The 24,091-nt window shown below is 29.5% G+C and overlaps 1 protein-coding gene across 8 annotated transcripts in view; it reads left to right on the plus strand.

Annotated features, from left to right (window-relative positions):
* LOC130895760 (metabotropic glutamate receptor) overlaps positions 1 to 24,091 on the plus strand; it is a 406,290-nt gene that overhangs the window by 173,425 nt on the left and 208,774 nt on the right. For 6 of the 8 annotated variants that reach the window (XM_057803330.1, XM_057803314.1, XM_057803337.1 and 3 more), the window contains one exon: positions 20,369 to 20,771. In XM_057803330.1, coding sequence (XP_057659313.1) covers positions 20,403 to 20,771 — 369 coding nt within the window. In that variant the 5' untranslated portion in view covers positions 20,369 to 20,402. Of the gene's footprint in view, positions 1 to 17,465; positions 17,565 to 20,368; positions 20,772 to 24,091 lie in introns of those variants that run through there. The other 2 variants (XM_057803304.1, XM_057803323.1) reach the window with 1 other exon arrangement.

Below are 24,091 nucleotides of genomic sequence, written 5' to 3' on the forward strand. Positions count from 1 at the left end.
AAACCCGCAAGGAAGACGAAGCCGTCATCACACCGGCAGCCTTGGGAATGCGTAAGATCCGACCTAGTAAGCCTCTTACCGCAATATACCCAGGGTCACCCTTCTCTTATTGTATTCCAGCACCGTTTCACGAAATGGGTCCCACAATTGCGGATAGGAAAGCACCGTTTTCTATCCGCAATTGTGGGCAAGAGTTAGAAGTTCTTAATGCCATATATGGTACTGCGCCCTCATCCAAGAGGAAACCGAAGACTCAATCCCAACGGAGGCAGTCCAGTATACCGAGCGATTACAACGTGTGAAAGATACGTTTGAAATGGTACGTTTAAATTTTGTCGGAGCTTTTATCGCCCAGAGTCGCCACTACAACCTCCAACCCCGTATACCGTTACCCTGGCCTTTCGCCAGTTGCTTATGACTTCAAAAGTCAAACCGGTAAAAAGCTCTTCCGAATTCACGTCAAATGCCTTCGACTCGTATATACCACCAACTTGGAATAATGAAAATGCTCTCCGCAACCAAGAGAATCAGTTGCAGCTGTCCCAACCAGCATACAGCTTGCTCCGACTGTGGATACCAGTATATTTCTCAAAGAAACCAGCACTAACAGGAGGAAAACTCACCCGGAATCAACGTCGATACAGTTGCAAGCCAAACGAAGATGATCAAATTCTAGTTTTTTGTTTGTAACAGATCAATGTGTTGAACTAGGATTGTTAAGTTAAAAAAAATATATGCCCATACAGTTTTTTTTCCGAAGTAGGAAGTGTATGTAATGAGGTTACTATTTTTCTAAAACGTAAAAGCAAAGATATTACCGATCACACGGAATCGTGAGAGGTAGGTCAGTAATAGTTTTTGAAACAGCCGCTAAAACCGCACCCTACCGCTCAGGTTAAAATCCGAGGTGAGTATGTGTTCATCATATTCATGGGATTGTTGTTCTCAACCGCCGAGATTTAGCTAAGGAAACTGCCATTGATAGCACTAAGTATTCAAGTCTCAGTGGTGGTCGTATTATTGCCTTCTGCCAACCAAGTAGAAAACCACTTTGGCAAGTGGTTATCGGAATCGATAAATGCACATGCAATAATTTGCTTTGACTCACTGAGACCTTTTTTTTAGCACACCACTTAACCCCGCTTGTAGTATTTTTATGTATAGTTTATTTTTACTTTAGTTTTAAATAAAGGAAATTTTGTTTAATTATTTTATCGCTTTCATATACGAATCCGTATAAGAAAGCAAGCCCGGAGCAAGTGTACCATACCACAAAAAAAACTGACGCCAGTTATATTTTCGATGTCCAAAAATTTATTTTCAAAAAATTATTAAACTCGAAATTACAATTATTTTACAAAGTTTTAATGAACAGAATCAATTTCACAAGCGAATTAACTACAATTCAATATTTTATTATTTACCACAATCCTATTTATAATGAAATAAATGCTGACAGTTGTTTATGTAATTTGATCCTTATGCGCTTTAATTTTAAGAAAGTGGAATTTTCTTTCACGTAACTCCTCCGTCCCTATGAATGGAAAATAACGGAGGCATTTTTCATGTTTTGTCCTTTTCTTTGATTTTTTCCAATTTTAATTTAAATAATTCTGAGTTAAGATTTTTAGGATTTGCTGTTGTCTTCTTTAATCTATTTGGATTATCTTCTTTTATATTTAGTTTCTAAAAGTAATCAATGAATTGTCTAAATCGTTCATAAAAATTGTGAACTTTAAATGTTAATAAATCATCCCTTCCTATTATCTCAATGAATTGAAAGGAAAGAGTGAAAAAGGAAAATTCATTAAATGGAAAAATATATACAATGTTTTTTGACTATGGATTTCTCAGATTCTCAAAACAATTTTTCGAGTTTACAGTTTTGAAATATAGTCCGGCATCTTCAGATGAATAAATCCAGAGTTCATATTTTCTCTATAAGTGAACATGTAGTGTTCTTTTCATATCAAAATAAATACTATTAACTCTAACATTAAATATGATTTGTTTCTGTGAGGATTAGTGAATTTCTTTGTTGTAATTCTTTGATAGCGGTAGAAGTAATTTTTCCACTCTTGGTAGCTATTTTTCCAAATCTTTTACACCCTTGCTCGATCCCTATTCTGTTACTGATGATTCTGCTATAGAGCGAAAGGTAATACAGAATCCATTTGCATAGAAATGACAGAATTAAATGGTATTTTAGGATACTAATCCGCATGAAATGTGTCGTTTCTATATTACAGTCAATTTTCACTTTGCATAGACTATTGTGAAAAATTTTAATTAAAAAATAACACTAAGCATCTGCCAATATTCCAGTGTATCATAGTTTTATATTTCCAATTAGGTTGGGATGAAGATGACTTTCCCAACCTCTGACTAATTATTTTTCAAGCTTCCTTCTTTCAACAACATCCACATTGTTCCTGTACTTCCTGCCTATAATTAAAGTTACGTTTAGTACATACTGTGCTATAAGCCCATTACAGTTCTGATAGGATTTTCATTAAAGAATAAGGGATTTTAAGACTTAAGGTAAATTCAACAAAATGTGTGTGGATTGTCAAATGATTATATTCTATTCGAAGCGGAAAATACTCTATTGAAGAGAAACATTTTATTCTATAAATGTAAATATTAAGGTGTGACCCTTTAAAAGCTTTGAAGGTGAATTATTTTGTGGAAAGCATTGTAGGATATTATTCATTTGTTGAAGATTAAGCTGTAGAATGCAAAGTTGTTGGGTACTGTTTAAAAAGAAACATTGGGAGAGAGGTGATAGTCACTAGGCATTGTGAGGTGGGTGGTTAAAAACTTTTCGAATAGTTATTTTGGCACAATGAAACTATGCGGTCGTCACTGTCATGGAGTAGAAGCACATCAAATGATTCGTGCTTCTTGGTTTGATTTTTATCACTATTTTGAAGTTATGTAGTTTGTCCCAGTAGACTATTATTGTAATTCCAAAACTGGTAAACTGGTAAAAGTCAAGTTTTATCCTCTAAAACAATAGTCTTTAAGAAAGTGTTTCCCTTAATTTTATAACGTCATTCGCTTATTTTATCGCTCTAGCTTAATATTTCTGGTATCTAACGTGCATATCGCGTTTAGTATCCTATTGACTTGTCTCAAATTTATGAACATTTTTCCTACAAACTTTGTTATTCAGCTGTAGGTCGGCGCCGACTACAATCTGTTATTTATTATTTTCAAAAGAATTTTAATCAATTTGAAGTTGCGCTTTTCTCAGTTAGGTGGATATATTTTGTGCATAGCTTAATATTTTAGTTCATTCGTCCATAATAACGATTGACAATCTTAATTAATAGAACAGTAATTTTTAAAACCAATACATGTGAATGAGCACTTATTTAAAACATTTATATTTTTACAATAGAAACAAAATCGTTATACATAGAGATTTTATTTCATTCGCATCATGTTATTTGCTTACATGGTCGAATTCACCTAAACTAACAATAACTTTCTTCCCATTTATTGAGATAATAAAACTATGGCACACGTTGAACAACTCCTCTGAATAACGATAATAATATATGATAATATATGAATATAAATAATGAACAATGCGGTCCATATGTATGGTATAAATTAAATTTTAGCGTTATTATGTACTGCGAGGAAAAAACCTGGAACAGGTCGCTTTTTATTCTTAAATTGACAGTTAACAGTATGAAAATATTATCCCCCTCTAAATTATAAGCACCCCCTCGAAATTTTTAAATAAGAAAGAAAGTCGTGTGAAACCTTTTTATAAAAGGGATTTTAGTCATCAATATAAAGTTTTTTTTAAATTTGGTGCAATAAAATTGATTTTTAAACTGTAAAATTTTGATATTGTCTCGATCTTAAAACTTTACGTAAAATGAACATAATAATGTGGCCTAATATTTATAATATATTTTTCTATGTACTATACATTTGATTCATATGTTCAAAACTTCACTTCTTGACAATAACCGATGCGATTTTGAAATACTCCTACAACATTTTCTATGACTTCAAGGGTTATTTTGTTAATTTTTTCCGTTATACTAGCAATACTGTCTGGTCTATTAAAATATAATTTATAAATCTTAGAAGATACTAAAATATCATTCAAAAAGCCAATTAAACAATTGATTTGAATCTAGTAGGCTGTTATCGTTTAGGTAAGTTACTAAAAAAGTCAGTATAATATTTGTCCTAGACTCAAAAAATAGTTTGAGATTTTTGTATAAAGAAAAATACCACTCATAAAAGGTTCAGTTGGTTCAGGAGTTAAATGAAGACGATCCTGATAGAAGACAAGAATTCTATTAATTGATGATGGACAGAATGAACACAGATTTGCAGCTCAAAAACAAAATAGTTTTTTTTTGATGTTTCATTTAAACGGTTAACAAATAGAACTGTAGATATTAGAGCAGAGAAAATTCTCACTGAACGAGTGAGGTTCACACTCAATATCCTAAAAAAGTGAACGTTTGGGCTGGTATCATTAACAATGAAATTATGGGTCCAATTTTTTTTGAGGGAACAGTTAATGGTGAGGTTTATCTAGGTTTTTTAGTACCTTAGTACCTACATTACGAAGACTTTTTCCTGATGTTAATCATCCCAATGATCGATCTATTAATTACCAACAAGACGGAGCTCCAACACATTTTGCATGTACAGTTAGAAATTTAAATGATAAACGAAGAAATTAACAAAATAAACCCTGAGTTCACACAAAATGTACGAGAATTTCAATCGCCTTGGTTATTGTGAAGAAGTGAATGAGGGTCATTTTGAACATTGAATTTAATTGCAAAATACGTTGAAAAATACATTCTAAATATTATGCGACATTATTATCTTCATTCTACGTAAAGTTTTGTTATAGAGACATAAAAATTCTAGATTTTGAAAATTGATTTTCTCACTTATGATTGCACCAAATTTAAAAAAATCTTTATATTGCTGAAATGAGGACTAAAATCCCTTCCCAACAAGGTGCTACAAGATCCACTTCCATATTAAAAATTTCCGAGGGAGTGCTTATAATTCAGTGGGGGTTCTGGAGTTGACTTTACATTGTCAATTTAAGAATAAAGATCGACCTGTTTCAAGTTTTTTCCACAGTACTTGAAATTGTTTCAACAAGTTATGCATTACCATTATCAATTCCTAATTTACTTGAAAAATATCAAAGTTTGTCTTGAACTATATTCAATTGGCGTCTACTACTGATACAGCGTGGATTAAAATGAATTATTTATCCAACTAACATTCATGTTGCTGTTGTCTTCATCTAACAATGTATCTTCTTGTTTATCACCAAATTTCTTCTACCTACTGTTACTGAGTGTCCGCCAACGTATCTTTCACCATTGGCTGATGAAATACGGAAAATTTAGAGTTTTATAGTACTTTATGTTTTTTTCAAGGATTTATTAAAAGCTAAATAGGAAATGGGAATTTTCTGATAATGTGGACATATACTCTGAGTATTTATAATAAGAAAAAACTTTCTAATTACCAGATTGATTCAAAAGCTTTTTTTTTTATTAATTGACTCAACCTTCCTTTCTTTTATTTATTTACAAACTCATATATAACATACAAAGTATGTTTAACTTAATGATTAAAAATCCACTAAATTCGATGCTGTCTTTCCAGAAATGCGATAAACCGACAGAAACAAAGCAGAAGACACATTAAATGGCACTCAGCTTTTACTTCAGTTGCTCGACTGTTCAATAAATAAACCGACAAGATAAATGACTCCACATTGTATTCTTTTAATTATGAACTTCTATATGACTCTCCCCAACACCGGCGGAACCCTAATCTAACCACTTTTGTTCCTTCTGTTTTATATTCATCACTTATATTTTTCGATTTCTAAAATGAGAATTTCGTGTATCCACCAATTCAATAATCCGGCAAGAAATATGCATTTTTCGAATAATATAGTGAAAGACTCACCAAATTACTGTGAAAAAAAATATACACTTCATTTGAAAAATATAACATAATATTGTGGAGTTAAATTGGAGTTTTGTGGAGCTGTTGGTTATTTTCATACTGACACACTGTTTACACTATCACTACAATATTCACAATTACTCTTTTATTATTGAAATTCTCCTACAATTGTTGGGTAGATAAAATACCAGATTTGGAGTAGAGTGGTATTTATGAAAGTAGCTGTAAAAAAAGATGCGGTATAGTGTCTTATAAGGACACAATAGAAGTTAATGAAACTGTTAAGTGGATATTCATATTGTTTGTGAAATTTAATTTCACATTTTAAGTTTGAAAATTCAATATTGATAATAAGAAGTTGTAATTATATTGAGTTGAAATTTTGAATATATATTTACTTCAATCAACACATAAATAACCATAGAAACTATCTGTACGATAGTCTGTACGTGGTGGGATATTTCGTTAAATAAAAACTAGATAAATACATAAAAGCAATTAAGAACTTATTCCTAAAGTTATTTAAGTTAATTGGTACATATAAGAAATGAAACAAAACAAAAAAGTGGAGTAGAAAGTTTTTTATAAAACATAAAGTCATAATTGAATAAATGAATATAGCATTATAATCAATGTACGTTTTCAGTTTCTTTTAGTCAATTAATTCCTGAATAACTTTTCTTGGTCTATTCCATATATATCTTTTTAGTGCAGTATTTTATCATTTTATATCTTCTGGTAGGTTGTTTTATAATACATTCCTCAAGTACAAATAACTTTTCTGTCCCATGTTCTTGTTCATAAGGGATGCAATATACTTTTGTTTATTCCTAGTTTCATAGCCATATGTTCTTCCTTGTAATTTAACTCTGTTTAAATATTGTATTATATTTGACGGATATCTAATACTTTAGCTTCTATATATATGCATCAGTATGTTATTCTTGTTCATGAGTAGTTTAAAAAATTTATTTTGTGAAACTTGTAGTGCGTTATAGTGTGTTGAGAGACCTCCCCAGCCTATGATTCCATAACTTAAATGTTTTCCACTAAACTCTGATAAATTTGACAATTTTTTCAAAACTATATAGAATGCACCTTACTTTTTTTGTTTAGTAGTCCACATGAGTTTTCCATGGGAAAGTGCGATCTAATATTATTCCCAAATATTTTTTTCATTTGCTGGTTTTATTGTGATAGAATTTTGTTATATCAACTTTTAGAATGGATGTCTCGAGGCTACCAAATGGTAGATAAACTGTTTTTTTTGAAATTCACCGATAATAATCTATAGTTCAACCAAGTTTTAACTTCTACAAAATCGCTTTCAATTTTCAATTTCAAGTTGTACCATTTTGTGTCTTTATGTACGACCACTGTATCATCAAAAAAGCTGATGATTTGTCCTATTTCTCCAATAAATAGTAAATAAATATTATTCATGTAGATAGTGAATAACAGTGGGCCCAAGATCGTTCCTTGAGGTACTCCACATGTCACTTCTTTTGTCCTTCATTTTGACCTGTGGTTTTCGATTTTTCAGATAACTTTCAAAAAACCATATGCTGGACCTCCTATTCCTAGGTCCTGATTTGTAGTAAAATGGAATATTTGACGGTGTCTAAAGCACTTGCCAAATCGAGCAAAATGTCTTTTACCGGTTTATCTTTATTTATGCATTCATTAATAGTGTTTGTTAAGTGTATTGCATCTTAAGTTGACTTATGATTTCTAAACCCAAATTGAGAATTTGAAAGTTGATTATGTTTTTCCAAGGATTTGTTCTCTCTAATTTTCACGATCTTTTCTAATACTTTGGCTAAACTTGTTATCATTGAGATTGGATGATAATTTGCCACATCATTCCTGTCTCCAGATTTAAAAATTGGTATTACAACAAAATTAGTATTACAACACTGTTTTTGAATGCTTTTGGCAAGTGCCCTGTTTCTAGCGAACTATTAATTATTACAGTGAGTGGATGACTTATATAATTTACTATAATTTTCAGCGTTTCAGCACTGATATCATCATACCCAGATATTTCTGTGGGTTTCAACACATTATTAATTATTTGTTTCACCTCACTCTCATTTGCTGGACACAAATATAACGAGTGGCAACTAACAATATTTTCTTTATAATTATGTGTCAATTAATAGTATGGGCTAAATTTTTACCCACATCGATGAAACACTTATTGAATATAGTGGCAATTTGCTCAATGTCATGGATTATTTGGTTTTTGTCTTTGATACTTTGAATCTCCTTTCTTTCTGTTTTTAATACAACTTCATTGACTAGTTTCCATGAGTTTATCGCCGATTTTTTTCCATTTTTAACCTTTTCATAGTAATATTTTTTTTTGCTTTCTTTATAAATCTTCCTGTTTCATTTTTACAGTCCAAATATTCTTTTTTTTTCATATTGTTGCTAGGATTTTTTCTCAATTCTAAATATAATGTTTTTTTTTGTTTTTCAGTTTTCACCAGTGAGGAAGAAATCCATGCTTATCTTTTTATTGATTATGTGTTACCTTTGGGTAAATAATAGATTATTGTTTTGCTTCCTGTATTATATTTATTAATTTGTTTGTTTGGTATCAAGATCTGATTCTAGAAGGAAATCGTTCAGTGGAGTGCACAGTATGTTTTTTAATATGAAATCAAAATATATAAAATGGCATTCTTACGTAATCAGCCGAGATGATAAAATATTTTAACGAGTGAAATATTCTGAAACGTTTAAAGCAATATTTTTATCCACTAATCCAAATCAGTCTAGGGAAATTCTTGTATAAGAAATTTGATGAAGACTTGAATGGTATGGATTCAAAACCAGTGAAAGACATTCTGTAATTCTGGAGGCTTTCCATTTTCAGGAAGAGAAATATCCAGAATTTGTTCTGTGTGGAAATGTTGAATGAATTACATTAATTAATTACATTAATTTTAAACGATTGAATTTATAAAACTCATTCGATGAATGTATTGTCAAAAACTAATTGGATGAATAAATCATCAATATTCATTAAAAACATATTTTTAACCATTTCTATTTATATTGAAATAAATGCTGACTAAGTATTTATGAAATATAATTTTTTTGCGATTTGATATTTAAAGTCGTCTGGATTTTTCTAGATCTAACTCCTGTCTTCTTTATTTAATTTCGAATTCTTCTTTGTTCTTTTCTTCTATATTCCGTTTCCTTGAAAAGCTTCATTTAAATTTTCTTATTAATCAAAATAATTGTACAAATTATTATTATCATCATTATTGAAAATAATCCAATTATTATATGGCTTTCTGGATTTTGTATCTCTTGAATTGGTTTTATTTTTTTTGCAATTTTATCATTTTTGTGTTGTGTTTTTCAAAATCTATTCTACTTAAATTTGTTGACTCATAAATTTGACTATTTATAATCTAATTTTGGCAAATGTATTGACTTTTTTTTTTAATTTGTGTATTAGTTAAAAGATTTCGTTCTCTACTTGAATTTTACAATTCTCCGGAATCCTGATAATTGGCAGTTTGTAGGAGAGCCGTCATTTAACAGCTCCATAGTACAATTGTCTTTCAATTCAAATTTTTCTTTGCAATAGTATTTTTCTTTTAAATTGAACATTCTTCTTTCATTCAAATGTCTTTTTCTTCACAAGTTGGGTTGTGAAGGAATGAATACTTTTTTATTTTGTATAACAGGATAGTTTGGGATTTTAATGTAGGTTCATGAGAAATAAAAATTATTTTAAATTTGGAAAAAGTTACTTAAGAGCCCAGAGAGAGATAATATGTCAAAGTATTATTAAATTTTGAAATTTATTCTTCTTTATAAATAGTTCGTAAATATTTTATCATTTCTAATATTTCGTGACTTGAGATAACTGAACTATGAATTGAATTTAATGTATAAAAATTTACATAATCGTTTATAATAGGTTATTTATTTGAGTAATTTGTATATTTTCTGTCTTGGTCTTCTAGTAAAGTATTAGAAGTATTATCAGCGTTGCCAATTTCATTTTTCTGTAAAAATTTTTCTGAATCAAATTTAGGTCTTTTGATCATTTTTTCATGATATGATGATATTTGTTTCTAAGAGTATGCTAGAATCTTTTATAATTTCGGCTTGGAATTTAGGTAGTTTTTAATCTCTAAATTTTGTTCTAATATACGCTATTTCTTGGTTTGAATATGGAGGTGAATCGACTCTATTTTTTTCCTTTTATCTATTATTTTTTCTTTAACTTCAGCATTTTTTTCTTTAATTTTGACTTATAGTTTCGAAGTTTCCTTGTGATTCTTAATATAATGAGATATTACCAAATGATCATTTATATCAAAAGGGTCTGATTAGTTATATGTCCTTTAATTATTTCTAAAGGTGTGAATATATAATAACATAATGGATTAAGTTATTATATGAAAGAATTGAATATTCCATGAGATGATCAGGTGTTGAATCTTTGTTAGTTTCTGTAGGACATCGAAAATGTTCAATTGAACTGGAATGGAATTTCAAGGTGAATTAGAATTAGCATCTCCCGAGTTATATCTAGAAAAATCCAGACGACTTTAAAAATTAAAACATAAAGAGATTATATTTCATACATACTTAATCAGCATCTATTTCAATATAAATAGAAATTGTTGTAAATACTGTTTTAATGAGTTTTTGTAAATTCATTCATAGAATGAATTTTGTTAAATCAATCGTTGAGATCAATTAAGTTGATTGAACATTTATAAAAATGTAACTTATGTTTTTTTTTTGTGAATATAGTTTTTAAAAAGAAATTTATAATTCCCGTCCTCTATTTATATGATTATGATGACGACGTAACTTCTTTATCACTTCCATATCGTTTCTGTGTTCATTAGTCAAGATAAAATAAACGTATTCATTAGTTCTATTTTTAAGGATGTCACATTACAATGACAATTATTACCTCCGTGTTTCTTACATTGGTATATTGAACGGAGATGTACTTTTGAAGAGTTTGATGGACAATAGTATAAATTTGTTAGTTATTTGAAAACATAGTAAATTTTTCCAGATAACAAACTCCAGAACACTTCAGTAAGTTTAAATTTGTTTGAATTAAATTTTCAATGGACTCATAACTACAATGTTACAAATGCAACTATGTAGAACTATTGGAAGTTCGTTACATATATGAACTAGGTATTTTCAGTCGTAGCTACTTTTTACAGCCATTGAAGAACTTTCGTTTAATAAAATTGAGAGCTTCATGAGTAGCTATTTATAATATTAAAGTGACAAGCATACAGGTGTTGTGTCTTACCTCATTCAAAAATAAAAAATTTCTGACAAGTCGAAATTAGCATTTATGAAATGGTGTTTGAATCTATAGTGAGATAGAGCCTTAAAATGTAGATATCCAATCAAATAGAAAGAAGTAGATTATCGATATGGGGAGAAAAAATCCTGTGAGGTATATAAAATATATATAAAAATCCAAAGCTAATATTTTCAACATTAATGCATATCAAAAATAAGAAGAGAAGAAAACAATCAGCGAAGGTGACAAAAATGAAACATAGGCAATTGAAAAACAAGCAGTTTTTTATTTAAACTTACACATAAACATTGAAGAAGAAAATTACATGAATAATTCCATTAATCCTTTATCTTTTGTTCGCTCATCAAACCGTGCTTTTCGGTTATTAATGGAATTAAGTTTCAGCACAACGATACCTGAAATTGGTTTACTTAACAAATGGTGAAGGAAAGAAAATCTTTTTCATCTCCTCTAATGACGAGCCCTGAGGACAATCACATCTAAAGAACGATGAGCTTTTAATATCTCAGATGATTTCTCTAATACATGGATGATTTATATCTCTTTTTATAGATTAAATCATAAATCTTGTTGAACAGAGTTTATAAATATGAAACAGATATACATTTTATATTGTTGAGACCGTATTTGATTCGAATATTTCAACGGACCATTTTCGGATTTTATTTCTTACATTTCTTTTAAAAAAGAAATTATTGAGTGATGAATTACTTAATATTCTTATATGTTCAGATTTCCCAGTTCGTCTGCCTATGTTCTATACGCTTCTTTCTGACATTGAAGAAAATTTCCTTTCATACTAAGGGATGTTTCGTGTTATTCTCATAAAATATACTGTAATAGTACCAGTAGACAATGGTAAAAAAACAAGAAGCAAAAGTGCTGATCGTTTAGATTTTGTTTCGCAAGCAACGATCAAAATCATCTTATTCAGCTCTTTCAATAATTGAATTTTATACGGATGCAGCTTATATTTCTCAATATTTACTAGACAATTTAACGACGAAAGCATGTTTAGCCAGCCACTTATGTTGTACTACTACACTTACCTGTACAGCTTCATTCAATTCCATGTTTTGGAATAACAACTTTTCATCTTAAAAAAACCGGTCACCAATTTACACTCAGTTCCGTCAGAAACTACGGCTCTGTTTTTATTGCCTCCTGGAATTGTGTATCTAAGAGTTTGAAATGGAAAAATATTCTCAAGCATTTAAACATAAAAAGATTATTGAAATCTACTTTCTATCTGTATGTGGCATCAAAACACTACCTAATTCTAAAGTCAACGTAGACGAATAATACAAAGGTACCTGCTCCAAATTGGAAGTGGAAGAGGACAGGTCCTTTATATAGTTTTCTCATATTTTCATATTTCCACGAAAACCTGATATTTTTCCGGGATAAACAATATTTTATTTTAATCTAGGTTATAAACTATGTGTGAGCTAAAATACATACAAATCCGTTATTTTCTTTTAACGTAATTGAATAACAAACAATCAAACTTTCATATAAATAATACTTTTTTTGCTATGAATGATTCATGACCTACAAACCATTTAGAAATTACCATTATTTTTGTTTTGCATGTTCAAACTCTCCGTTCTGCTAAAATACTCTAATTATTCACTCTATATTTGTGACATGGGGTTTTGAGAGCAAATATTGAAATAATATTGACTGAATCAACAGTCCAATTTCACCAACTGTTCTATAATTTAGTGACATTCACTAAGAATTTGTGAACAAGTGTGAAGTTTTATAATCATTAATCAATTCATTCATATATTTTTAGTAATTCAATATTGACTCTTTATATTATTCTACCACAAAGGAATACTTGAGTATCGAACAATAAAATGTTTCATTTTAGAAGGCTTAACATTACAACTATTGCATCAATGATGGTTAGAAGTCAATCCAAATAAAGATCGCCCAAAAATTCCATCAACGTCAGAAAATATAGCAAATATACAGATAATGATTATGTAAGATTGTTTTTTTCGCATACAGATATTTTAGCAGGAGTCTTGGGTTAAAGAAAGATCTGTGCAACACTGAAAGGAAAACTAAATTATATGCGAATTTATATAGCGTTTTGGAAATGGGCTAAGTAGAGATACAAATCTGCCACTTCAGCTCCAAAGCAAGTTAAGACTCCAAAAATGGGACATCAAATAGGAAATCAAATAAATTTTGCTTGTTTTCTCTATACTGTAAAGTATGAATGTAGTCTTATGTAGTTCAAGCAACCATCACTAAAAATAGTAAACTGAAGTACGAACTATTTCAAAATCTACATTATCTGCCAGAATGGGCCCCCTTTGCTTCTTCACTGCTCCCAGATTTCGAAAGTTTCATGAGTAAAAAACAATTTGCATCGGAAGAAGAGGTCATAGCAACTGCCGTTCAGATTCTAACAACAAGAACATAGCCTATTTAATAATAAAATTCCTTTCAAACCGTTTAATCATCTTTATGTTCTTATAGAACAACAAAACAGCCAGATATATTAATACATTGAATCAGTATATTATATGAATATTGAAACATTCCTGATACATACAAAATTAGGTTAGTTATTATAGAGATGGAAGATTATTCTCAAAGGGTGAGATTTTATAGAACGACTTGTAATTTAAATGGAAATAACAGAAATTTCACAGAGTTGACCTCTAATTTGAATATCCAAGGGGAGAACAAACATATTCAAGAGATGGTGGATAATCTTACACAATCCACTTTTGTAATTTCAGGAAAACTTAGTATATATATATATATATATATATATATATATATATATATATATATATATATAAATGCATCTAAATTTTCTTGATTTTAGATCTCTTCTGTTTTAAAATTAGTTTTTCTGATTTCTAATTTTTAAAAATATCAAAAAAAGGATAAAATAAACTTAGAACTTTGTTCCAATGAGAAAAATTAATTTTTCCTTGGTTTCCACATCTCAAATATATTAAATTTACAAAATAGAGCTATAAATTTTACTTAAATTATTCAGATCCTTTTTATCATTTATAGTTTTTCCGTTTTTATGAATGTGAACCATTTCTAAAAATTTTCAAGAATTTTTCAATCTTCATAATTGAATTTATGTTTTTTTGATATTTCATGGTTCGTTAATGCATTTCTATTTTTTTATCGTATTGATGACCTCTTAGTCTATTTTCTAAATACTGATATGTTTGCCCTATGTAGACAGCGTCGCAATTATTAGAAGGCACTTGATATATGATATTATTTATTTTGTTTTTTTGGTGTTTTAGATTTCAATTTAGTGAAATATTTGGATAATTATTATGCCCTTTATGATTTTACAAATATCATATTTATTGAAATAATTTGATATTTGTTGGGAAAGTCCTTGTGCATATGGTAAGGAAAAAATATTTTATGTTTTGATGTCTCGTTTCACTTTTGTTTTGTTTTTAAATTGATCCAACTATCAGATCCTGAATTTAGATGCTTAGCTATTCAAAAAACAAAAACTGCATTGAAAGAAAATAATTATACGGAAAAACAGATACAATCAATTTTAAAACAAAATAGAAACGAAACATAGAATCATTTCAATAAATATTATATCAGTATAAGCCATAAAGAGCATAATACATTATCTAAATATTTCACTAAATTAAAATCTAAAACACCAAAAAACAAAAGAAGTAATATTATATATTAAGTGCCTTTTACTAATTGTGATGCTGTCCACATAGGGCAAACATCTCAGTATTTAGAAAATATTAAGACTAAGAGGTCATCAATACGATAAAAAATAGAACTACATCAACGAACCATGAAATATCAAGAAACTATGAATTCAATTATAAAAATTCGAAAATTCTTGAAACGGAATCTAATACACGAAAAGGGTATTTTTAGAAATGGTTCACATTCATAAGAACGAAAAAAACTATAAATGATAAAAAAGATCTGAATAATTCAAATTTATAGCTCTATTTTGTAAATTCTAATAAAACTACAAATAATTTAATTGATTACTGCTATATATTTGAAATGTAGGGACCAAGGAAGAATTAATTTTTCTTATTAGAACAAAGTTCTAAGTTTATTTTATCCTTATTTTGATATTCATGATGAAGGTGATCTATAGATCAATATAAATAAGCAAATTATCAGTGTCAATATAATTAAAGACTTAAAGAAAAGTCGAAACGTCAGAATTTATATATATATATATATATATATATATATATATATATATATATATATATATATATATATATATATAATATTGAACAATTTAGACAATTATTATTTCATGAATCATTTTGTTTTGGTATTTAGCCTTGAAAATGGATGCAAAGTTGTTTGGTAGTATGAAAAAAGTTCAATAAATTAAAATTAATAATATATTTTCCATGACTGCTTTCCCTATGATTGATTTGTTTTTGATATTACTGACTAACTAGAACAAGAACCAGTATATTGATGATTGCAGCAAATTTTGTAAATTGAGAACTCTTTATTAAACTACAAATCCAAACTTTCGGCAAGTGCTATTCCCATCATCAGGAAGCTACAATATAAATGGAGCAATAGCATACGATGCTAATATGAAGAAGTATGTCGGGGGACACCCTTAGTACCCACTTTAACTTCTTGAATTCAGTCTAAATAGGTCTTCGTCAGGAGACTATAATTACCACCGTTTCGATGATTGTAACACCAGTTATGATTTAATCAATATAAATCCATGAGAGTCAACTGAATTGTCACGAATTTACTGGCTATGGATTGTGTAACTCACTAATCTGTCAAAACATGGGAAATTATAAAACAGATAAAAATTGTAAACATATTAAAATATTTCCGATCGACAAAAAAGTCACTCTGTACAAAAACCCACTTGTAGGAAACCTCCTACTGGCCAAGAGTATAAGAGGCTCTGGAAAGAAGGTACGGTGGAAAAACAGTCCTAATAGTTTTTCGGTCGATCAGACAATCGTATGACCAGTGGAAGTCATCCCAAACGAGGGTCTCATTCCCGTGTCCATCTATCTCACCGGAACTTGCAATTATATGTTAAGTTTAATAATGTTGTATTATTATGATTCTATACAACTCATGTGAATCCAATATAAGTGAAAAGGAATACATCTCACTAAGATAGTTTGTGTTAGTTTTTTGTTCAAACAATTATTCAGTAGGTAAATGTAGTCCATTTCCAGGAAGGATCTTTTCTTGGACGGTGGTTTAATTGTTGAAACGCTTGAAGCATTGAAATCCATCTAATAGTTGGTTGAATTTATATGTTCAGCCAGTACATATCTTTCAGGATGTAGTCTGCAATCACAATACATAGAATGTTTGTGGTATGAGTGGTAATACAGGTATCTACCTGAGCTACCCGGATTCCTGCAATCTATCTCGATGGATTATCCCGTCTGGGAATTACCTTCGTTTCCAGAAATGGTAGGGAATAATTGACGTCTTCTATTTCTTTGATCAATTGGATATACGGATCATAGTATCTAGGATATCGTCCAGGCTATCACCTCGCACTGAGATGATAATATCATCAAGTTTTTAATGAGAAAGTGTTTAGAGGAAACTACCAGAATTACTATGTCTAGCACATCGTCCATGACATAACATGCTTAGGTAGAAGATAAAAACCTAAAAATGGGCCAACGATTTTATTATTCATAGTGCCGAAAAATCGCTTTTGACTAGCCATTTTTGACTGCGGAAAATATTTCTGTTTGTCTAGATTCGCTTCACTTAGTTATCGTCGGAATAAGAGCACTGCTAATCACAAGCAGTACATTGAGATTATTCCAAATTTTATGTTACGTTATTCACTTTGTTTCCACTCAAATAAATTGTCGACTTTCTTATCACACCTTGTATAACAACGAAAGAGAAAGTGTAATTGGAAATGAAATATATGAATCTTTAATGAATTTTGGCAAAGTCCCAAACAAGTATAACCAAACTTTCTCAATCGCGACAGTTTTTCCAAATTTTGTTCTATATCTGGTTTAATAACTACATATACTTAACAAAAATAGGAGATTACGACCGTTTCCGAATCACAAGTTATTTTTGAAACCACAAACATGTGGAGTTCATAACAAAAAAATTGGATTCTATTATATTCTCACTGCAAAGTCGACTTACAGTACGAAAGTGCTCCTGATAAATTATTTTTGACATAAATATGAAATTATAGTGATTTTAATCAATTAACTAATCTATGGTGATAAAAGTGAGTAGCATTGGTTGTTAAAAATTTTTCAGTTGATACAATAAATTTTTACTGAAAATAGAATAACATTGTTTCTTTGTAATATTGGCAGTAACAGAATCATTAATGATATTTTTGCCGGTCACTTATAAATATGGTTTGCTGCGATGAGCAAATTTACTTTTATTTTCATTCATTTTATGAAGAATTTATCAAAATATCATAACACAGATTGAACGTTAAGATAAACTTAACTGCATTACTGCAATTTGTTTGTATATTAGACATAGGCCATTGGCGTTCATATTTTTTCATAGTTCTGAATAATTATTTGTGTATTTTCGATATTTCTGCGCTCCAATTATTATCGTTAAAACTTTTAACAGCAAAATTTTTTTTGTTCCGATTTTTGTAAAACGTTCGCTATAATTACTTTAGTGAAAATTCTGGAGTTTTAGCTTCGTAAGAATCGTAGTTCATTTAAAAGATATATCAGGTAATTAAATCCAACATTTTGTTTGATTATAAAAATGTGCCTCATAATATCTAGTGATGACTTAGGTTAGAGTTACCGCTTATTGTAAAATATTCTCGACATGTTCAATTAATAAACGAATTTCAATACTAGTAGACTACCACAATATAATTAATCTCACACATAGAGCATTTGACTCGTTAAGAAACCCTATTTTTATAGAAATATGAACCTTGCTGACAATTATATGTAGATACTAAATTTACTCTATACGTTTATTTTATAATTATGAAATGATAACTTAACAGATTGACATTCGCCTAAAAAAATATTTGATTGATTGATTGCTAGAAGATTCGCTGTCGGAATTTATATTTCTGATAATTACGACAAACATACATATCAAAAAGCATTCATACTACATAATAATTATGAACCGCCTGAAAGCCTTCCAGCTAGTGGCAAGTCATCAGAACACAACATATATTTATACATTTATCACTATTTGGTCTAAAACAACACCAAAATAACATTCAACTCTGATTAGAACTTTTCTTTGACAACAGTTTTTTCTTTGGCAGTACAAAGACTATCAATTAATGAACATTCAAAATAGTTTCCACTATTGAAATGGCATAGAATTAATATTGAAGATAGAAAGGGCTACATTTAAGTGGAAATGTACTAGTGAAAGTGAAAGAAGGCGCATTGATTTCCCACTCTCTATCTCTCGTTACTCGCCAATAAACTCAGAACTTGTTATCTTTTATCGTTCCACCACTTGGAACATCGAGATCATTTCGATCCAATCAGTATAGCATTATTGAGTAGGGTGAGATACAGAGTGGTGAACCGATATATTTTATTTAGATTCTCTGATGCTCACTTACACTTACCCGTGTACGGTCTTTGGAAGGTATACGGATAAAACTTTATTAGTGGGCAGTACGGGTGGAAAAAATAATCGATTAATAGAAAAATAATTTATTAATCGGGTGATCGATAAGTCGATATATATTTTTTAAAATAATTGGTAATCGATTAATCGTAAATAATCAAACAATCGAAAATAATCAATTAATAGAAAAATATCGATTAATCGGAAAATATAAAAATGTCAATTAATCGGAAATTATCGATTAATCCGAAAATATAAAAATATCCATTAATCGAAAAAATTTAATATTCGAAAATAATCGGTTAATCGAAAATAATCGATTTTATTTGATTTGATTTAATTGACTTTAAAAGTTTTCAAGTAGCTTTATTACAAATTAAAAGACTGAAACAGGTATTTGTATGCTTATGCCGCGAAATACCTTTTTAACGTTTCGCGGCATGACATACACACTATTTTTCGTACAATCGTTAAAATAATCAAATAATATAATAATCAATGTAACGATTAAAAAATTTATTTTCTGAATAATTATTTCAACATAATTGAATATCAGAATCTTACTTCCAAATATCTTCTGTAGAATCATTATTTGGTTTGTTTTTATTGGGAATCAAACCATAATGTCTTCTGAATGTTCCTAGTGGTATACTCGCTCTTTATCTTGTTTTTTGTAGGAATCAACCCACAATCGTTCTTTTGAAGCATTATTTCCGATTTTCGAATAATCGAAAATTGATTATTTTCGATTAATCGATTATTTTGGATTGATTGATTATCTTCGATTAATCGATTATTTTATATAATAGATAATCGATTATATTATTTTATAATTGCCCAGCCCTAGTGAGCAGTACCTTGCAACGGTGAAGCATTCCAGTTATTCAGTTAAGAAAGAATAAATGACTTACATGAAAATAATGTTACTGTTCAAAAACTGTATTGGCTTTGTTCTTCTATTCAAAATTTTTTTTTTAATTTTCAGTTCAATCCATTATAAAATCGTATTTTTTAAGTATAATTTATTAAGATTGGCATATTAACTGGCTATTTTATTAATAATTATTTAATAATCTCCCATTATCCACGTTCTTAGAATGTTGAAGTGCTGTGATGGTCATCATTTTGTCAAAATAATTAAAGTAACAGATTTGTCTTGAAAAACATAGGATAATTAAACACTTATCGAATATATTATCCTTGATAAAGCGATTGGAGTTATCTAATTTTGTTCGTAATCTTTATTAGAGAATCATAAACATGATTTGTTTCTGTAATCTATTTTAAATTCTATCGTATTAACCCTATCTTATCGATAATTAGTCAAGTCATACTAAAATACAATAAAGATCACAATTACACTCTATTCCATGGCTCTCTATGTATTATTAAATATCAACTCATATTTTAATGAACACGAAAAAGTTCGATAATGCGTTTTGCATGTTGCAGATTGACGAATGGAATAGAGAAGAGCGGTTCGGGAATGATCACGGGATTACTGGTCTATTTTGTGTGTGTGGCCGCATCAAAAAGCATACAAATAGATCAGCAGGTTGCTGTCAGTGTCTCAGGAGATATAATCCTCGGAGGATTATTTCCAGTTCATACCAAAGGAGACAAAACACCATGTGGTCCTCAAATTTATCATCGAGGTGTCCAACGTCTCGAAGCCATGATGTTTGCTATCGATAGCATTAACAGAGATCCTAATATTTTGCCAAATGTTACGCTGGGCGTACATATATTAGACACGTGCTCACGTGATACATATGCTCTTAATCAAAGTCTGCAGTTTGTCAAAGCCTCACTAAATAGCATCGATACATCGTCTTTTGAATGTGCGGATCATTCGGTAAGCTAAAGAAATTCATTTTTAAGTCTTATTTATGAGTATAGATTTATACACTATGAAAAATTGAATAACACTTATATCTAACTTCTCTTCAAATATTTTCAATAAAACTTCAATCGTCAAAAGTATTACATAAAAATGGCTCGACATACTCATATGATTTAAAACTTGATTCAATGAAGGGTTGAAAATTTTGGTTTCATTTATGCAATAATTGGATAAAGAAAACGTCAGAAAAAAAAAATGCTCAAATGCTCACTTGTCAATGTAAAAAGTGTTGTGGTTATACTAAAAAATGTGAAATGTTATTCAGTCTATTGTTTTTTATCATCTCCTTCAAGATATAAAGAAATGCAATTTGTAATCTGTTTGAATCAGAACTTGGAGTGGTTTTTTTTATATACATTAAACATTGAGAACCTCTCCAGGAAGTTAACTATAGCTATCCTGTCGTGCAAAAAATAGTAGGCAAGGAGTTGAGATGTACTCTGATAATTTTAGGACCAACAATGACCAAGAAACCAGCATAACGGAGGAAGCAGAAGCAACATTCGTCGAAGCAACACGAGACGAGAAAAGAGATGGATTTCGAAGAGAGAAAATTTTCAACTTAAAATAATGGAAAGCTCACTAGATAAGACACCAAAAACACAAAACCTCCAAGTATCACAAAATACCAAAATAAATTGAATGTGCTACACGTTATCTCTCTCCCTTCAAGGTGATGTGTTTCTGTGAACATTGATCACATTGAGTTACACTGATTATTTCTGATTTTGTATACCTATTCAAGTTATTATCTATAAATCTGGAAGGTTGTAGCAGCTCTTTTTAAACAAACATGTGCATATATACGTGATGTAATGTTTCTACATTTCTTATGTATCTGAGTATTGGAATCATCCGAGTTTATCGAGTAACATTTTTTATTCTGGAGATCTCTAATTGTAATATCATTAAGTTTTTGATAATCAACAAGTTTTAACTATGGTTTGCGAGAAGCATTTAATTTGGTATTATAAATATTTAAATTTTGTTGAAATACTGCTAATTAGGAGGCCTGATATTTTTACTCAGAATTTTTTGGTTCTTATTCGACAAATCCAATGATACTGTTTACTTCAAAAGTAACCTGATTTCAGTATAAATGGAAAATATCACCATACTTTCATATAGATTGTCTTGCTTATGAATTCGTATGCTCCATCCTAACTTTCGAATTATCAATATTCGTTGTTACTCGTATTTTGATTTGGGTTGAAGATTTGTTCATATACATGGAAGGTTTCAACAATAATATCAGGAATTAGATATACTCGAAACCTGGAATTTGAAAAATTATTTTCTAGGTTTGTACTTTATTAATATTCAATTACTTGCCTATAGCATAGAAGCACTATTATACAGGGTGTCCCACTATAAGTTACAACTATCTGTATATGGCACAATACTTATAGTAAAATAATGAAAATTTCTACCTATGGGTTTTCGGATACGATCTCACAGTTAAACCACTCGCTGATACAAGCACAAAGAAATAAAAAAGTATTTTTCTTTATCTTGTCAAGGTCTGTAAAAAAATCAAATCAAATTGTATTTAGTAATTCTATTTCAGTTTTTAATCGGTTCCGAGAAATTAAAGGTTTTATATTAATAATATTGAATTTTCCATTAAGTTTTAATTTTTTATGTATACTTTTAGTAGGCTTTGTAATAAAGAAGACTAATTTAACTGTTATAAGTCAATTGTTGATCCTTACGAAAATCGATAAAATGGCTCGTTCTCATTTTAATAACGAAGATTATGTAAATTTGCTTTCAATACATAGTGAATAGGGCAAAGTTGTTACAAGAACATGTACTTTATTTACTGCAACATATCCAAATAGACCACGACCAAACTCGCATACTGTTAAAATAATCCTAAACAATTTAAAGCTATACGGTTCATTTGAAGCAAAAGTTAATCGAATTGAACCAGTTATTGGCAATAATAATGCCGAAATTAGTGTTGTTGCTTATTTGACTGCTTTTCCAAAAGCATCAACACGTGTTGCCGTAAGAGATGTAGGAGTAAGCAAATCGTTGATTCACTGCATTTTACGAAAACATAAAATGCTTGCCTATTCTTACAATTTGTGTCAAATTGTGAAAGCAACCGATTTTATTAAACGAGTAAAGTTTGCTGAATTTTTAATAATAAAATGCAAGGAAGGCGAAGATTTTTTAAAAACATAATTTGGCAGGACGAATCGAAATTCACGAAAAAAGGATTATTTAATAGACACATTATTGGGGTTAAGATAATATTTTAACCAAAGAACGTGCTTTTCAAGATTGGTGGCAGTTCATTGACTTTTGTGTGATTAGAAATAATCAAATAATAACACTTCATCTTTACAATGGGAATGGTTAGGAAATACAATCTATTGATTTATTTTCAATTAATAATGTAAAAAACACTGTTTTTTATTGTTTTTAATGTTTTTTGTTTTATTTTTAGGTGAAAGCTATCTTGATATTTTAAGAAATTTAAAATAATATTATTTAGACCGCTTGCCACCAGACGAATTAAACAAACTTCTTTTTTTCATGACGGTGCTCCTGCTCAAAACTCAATCGTCATAAATACATTTTTAGAAGAGCAATTTGAAGACAGGTGGTTACCAAATAGTGGTTCTTTCAATAAATTAATCTCTTTTCATTATTTCAAAAGTAATTTAGCACAACAATCTCTAAGATAACTTTAAAAATACTCTGTATAATTCTCAATAAATAATATACAATAGGAATAATTCTCAAGGAAGACTACTGCTTTTCAGCTAACATAGAACACAGAAACTAAGAAATGGTCCTCGTACATTCTTTTTTGTCACATTATATAAAATTAACACTAACATAAGAACAGAATGGTATACGAAACCAACTTGATCCTCAAGATATGTAAACTTCAATTCGTGTTATCCTATGTCACAAAAGAGATCAGTGATAATAAGTTTGGCTGATAGATCTATCCAATTATCAGATCCTGAATATGATATATAATATATAATTATCCGTAAAAAATGATAAATAACATATTCAAGAAAAAGATAAACAGATACTACAATCAATTTAAAAACAAAACAGTCACGAAACATTAAAACATAAAACACTTTTCCTCACCATATGTACAAGACTTTCCCAACAACTATAGAATCATTTCAATAAATATTATATCAGTATAAGCCATAATACATTATCCAAATATTTCACCAAATTAAAATCTAAAACACCAAAAAACAAAAGAAGTAATATTATATATCAAGTGTCTTTTACTA

This window comes from Diorhabda carinulata, chromosome 1 (assembly GCF_026250575.1).
Source record: "Diorhabda carinulata isolate Delta chromosome 1, icDioCari1.1, whole genome shotgun sequence".
In the NCBI taxonomy this organism is placed as follows: domain Eukaryota; kingdom Metazoa; phylum Arthropoda; class Insecta; order Coleoptera; family Chrysomelidae; genus Diorhabda; species Diorhabda carinulata.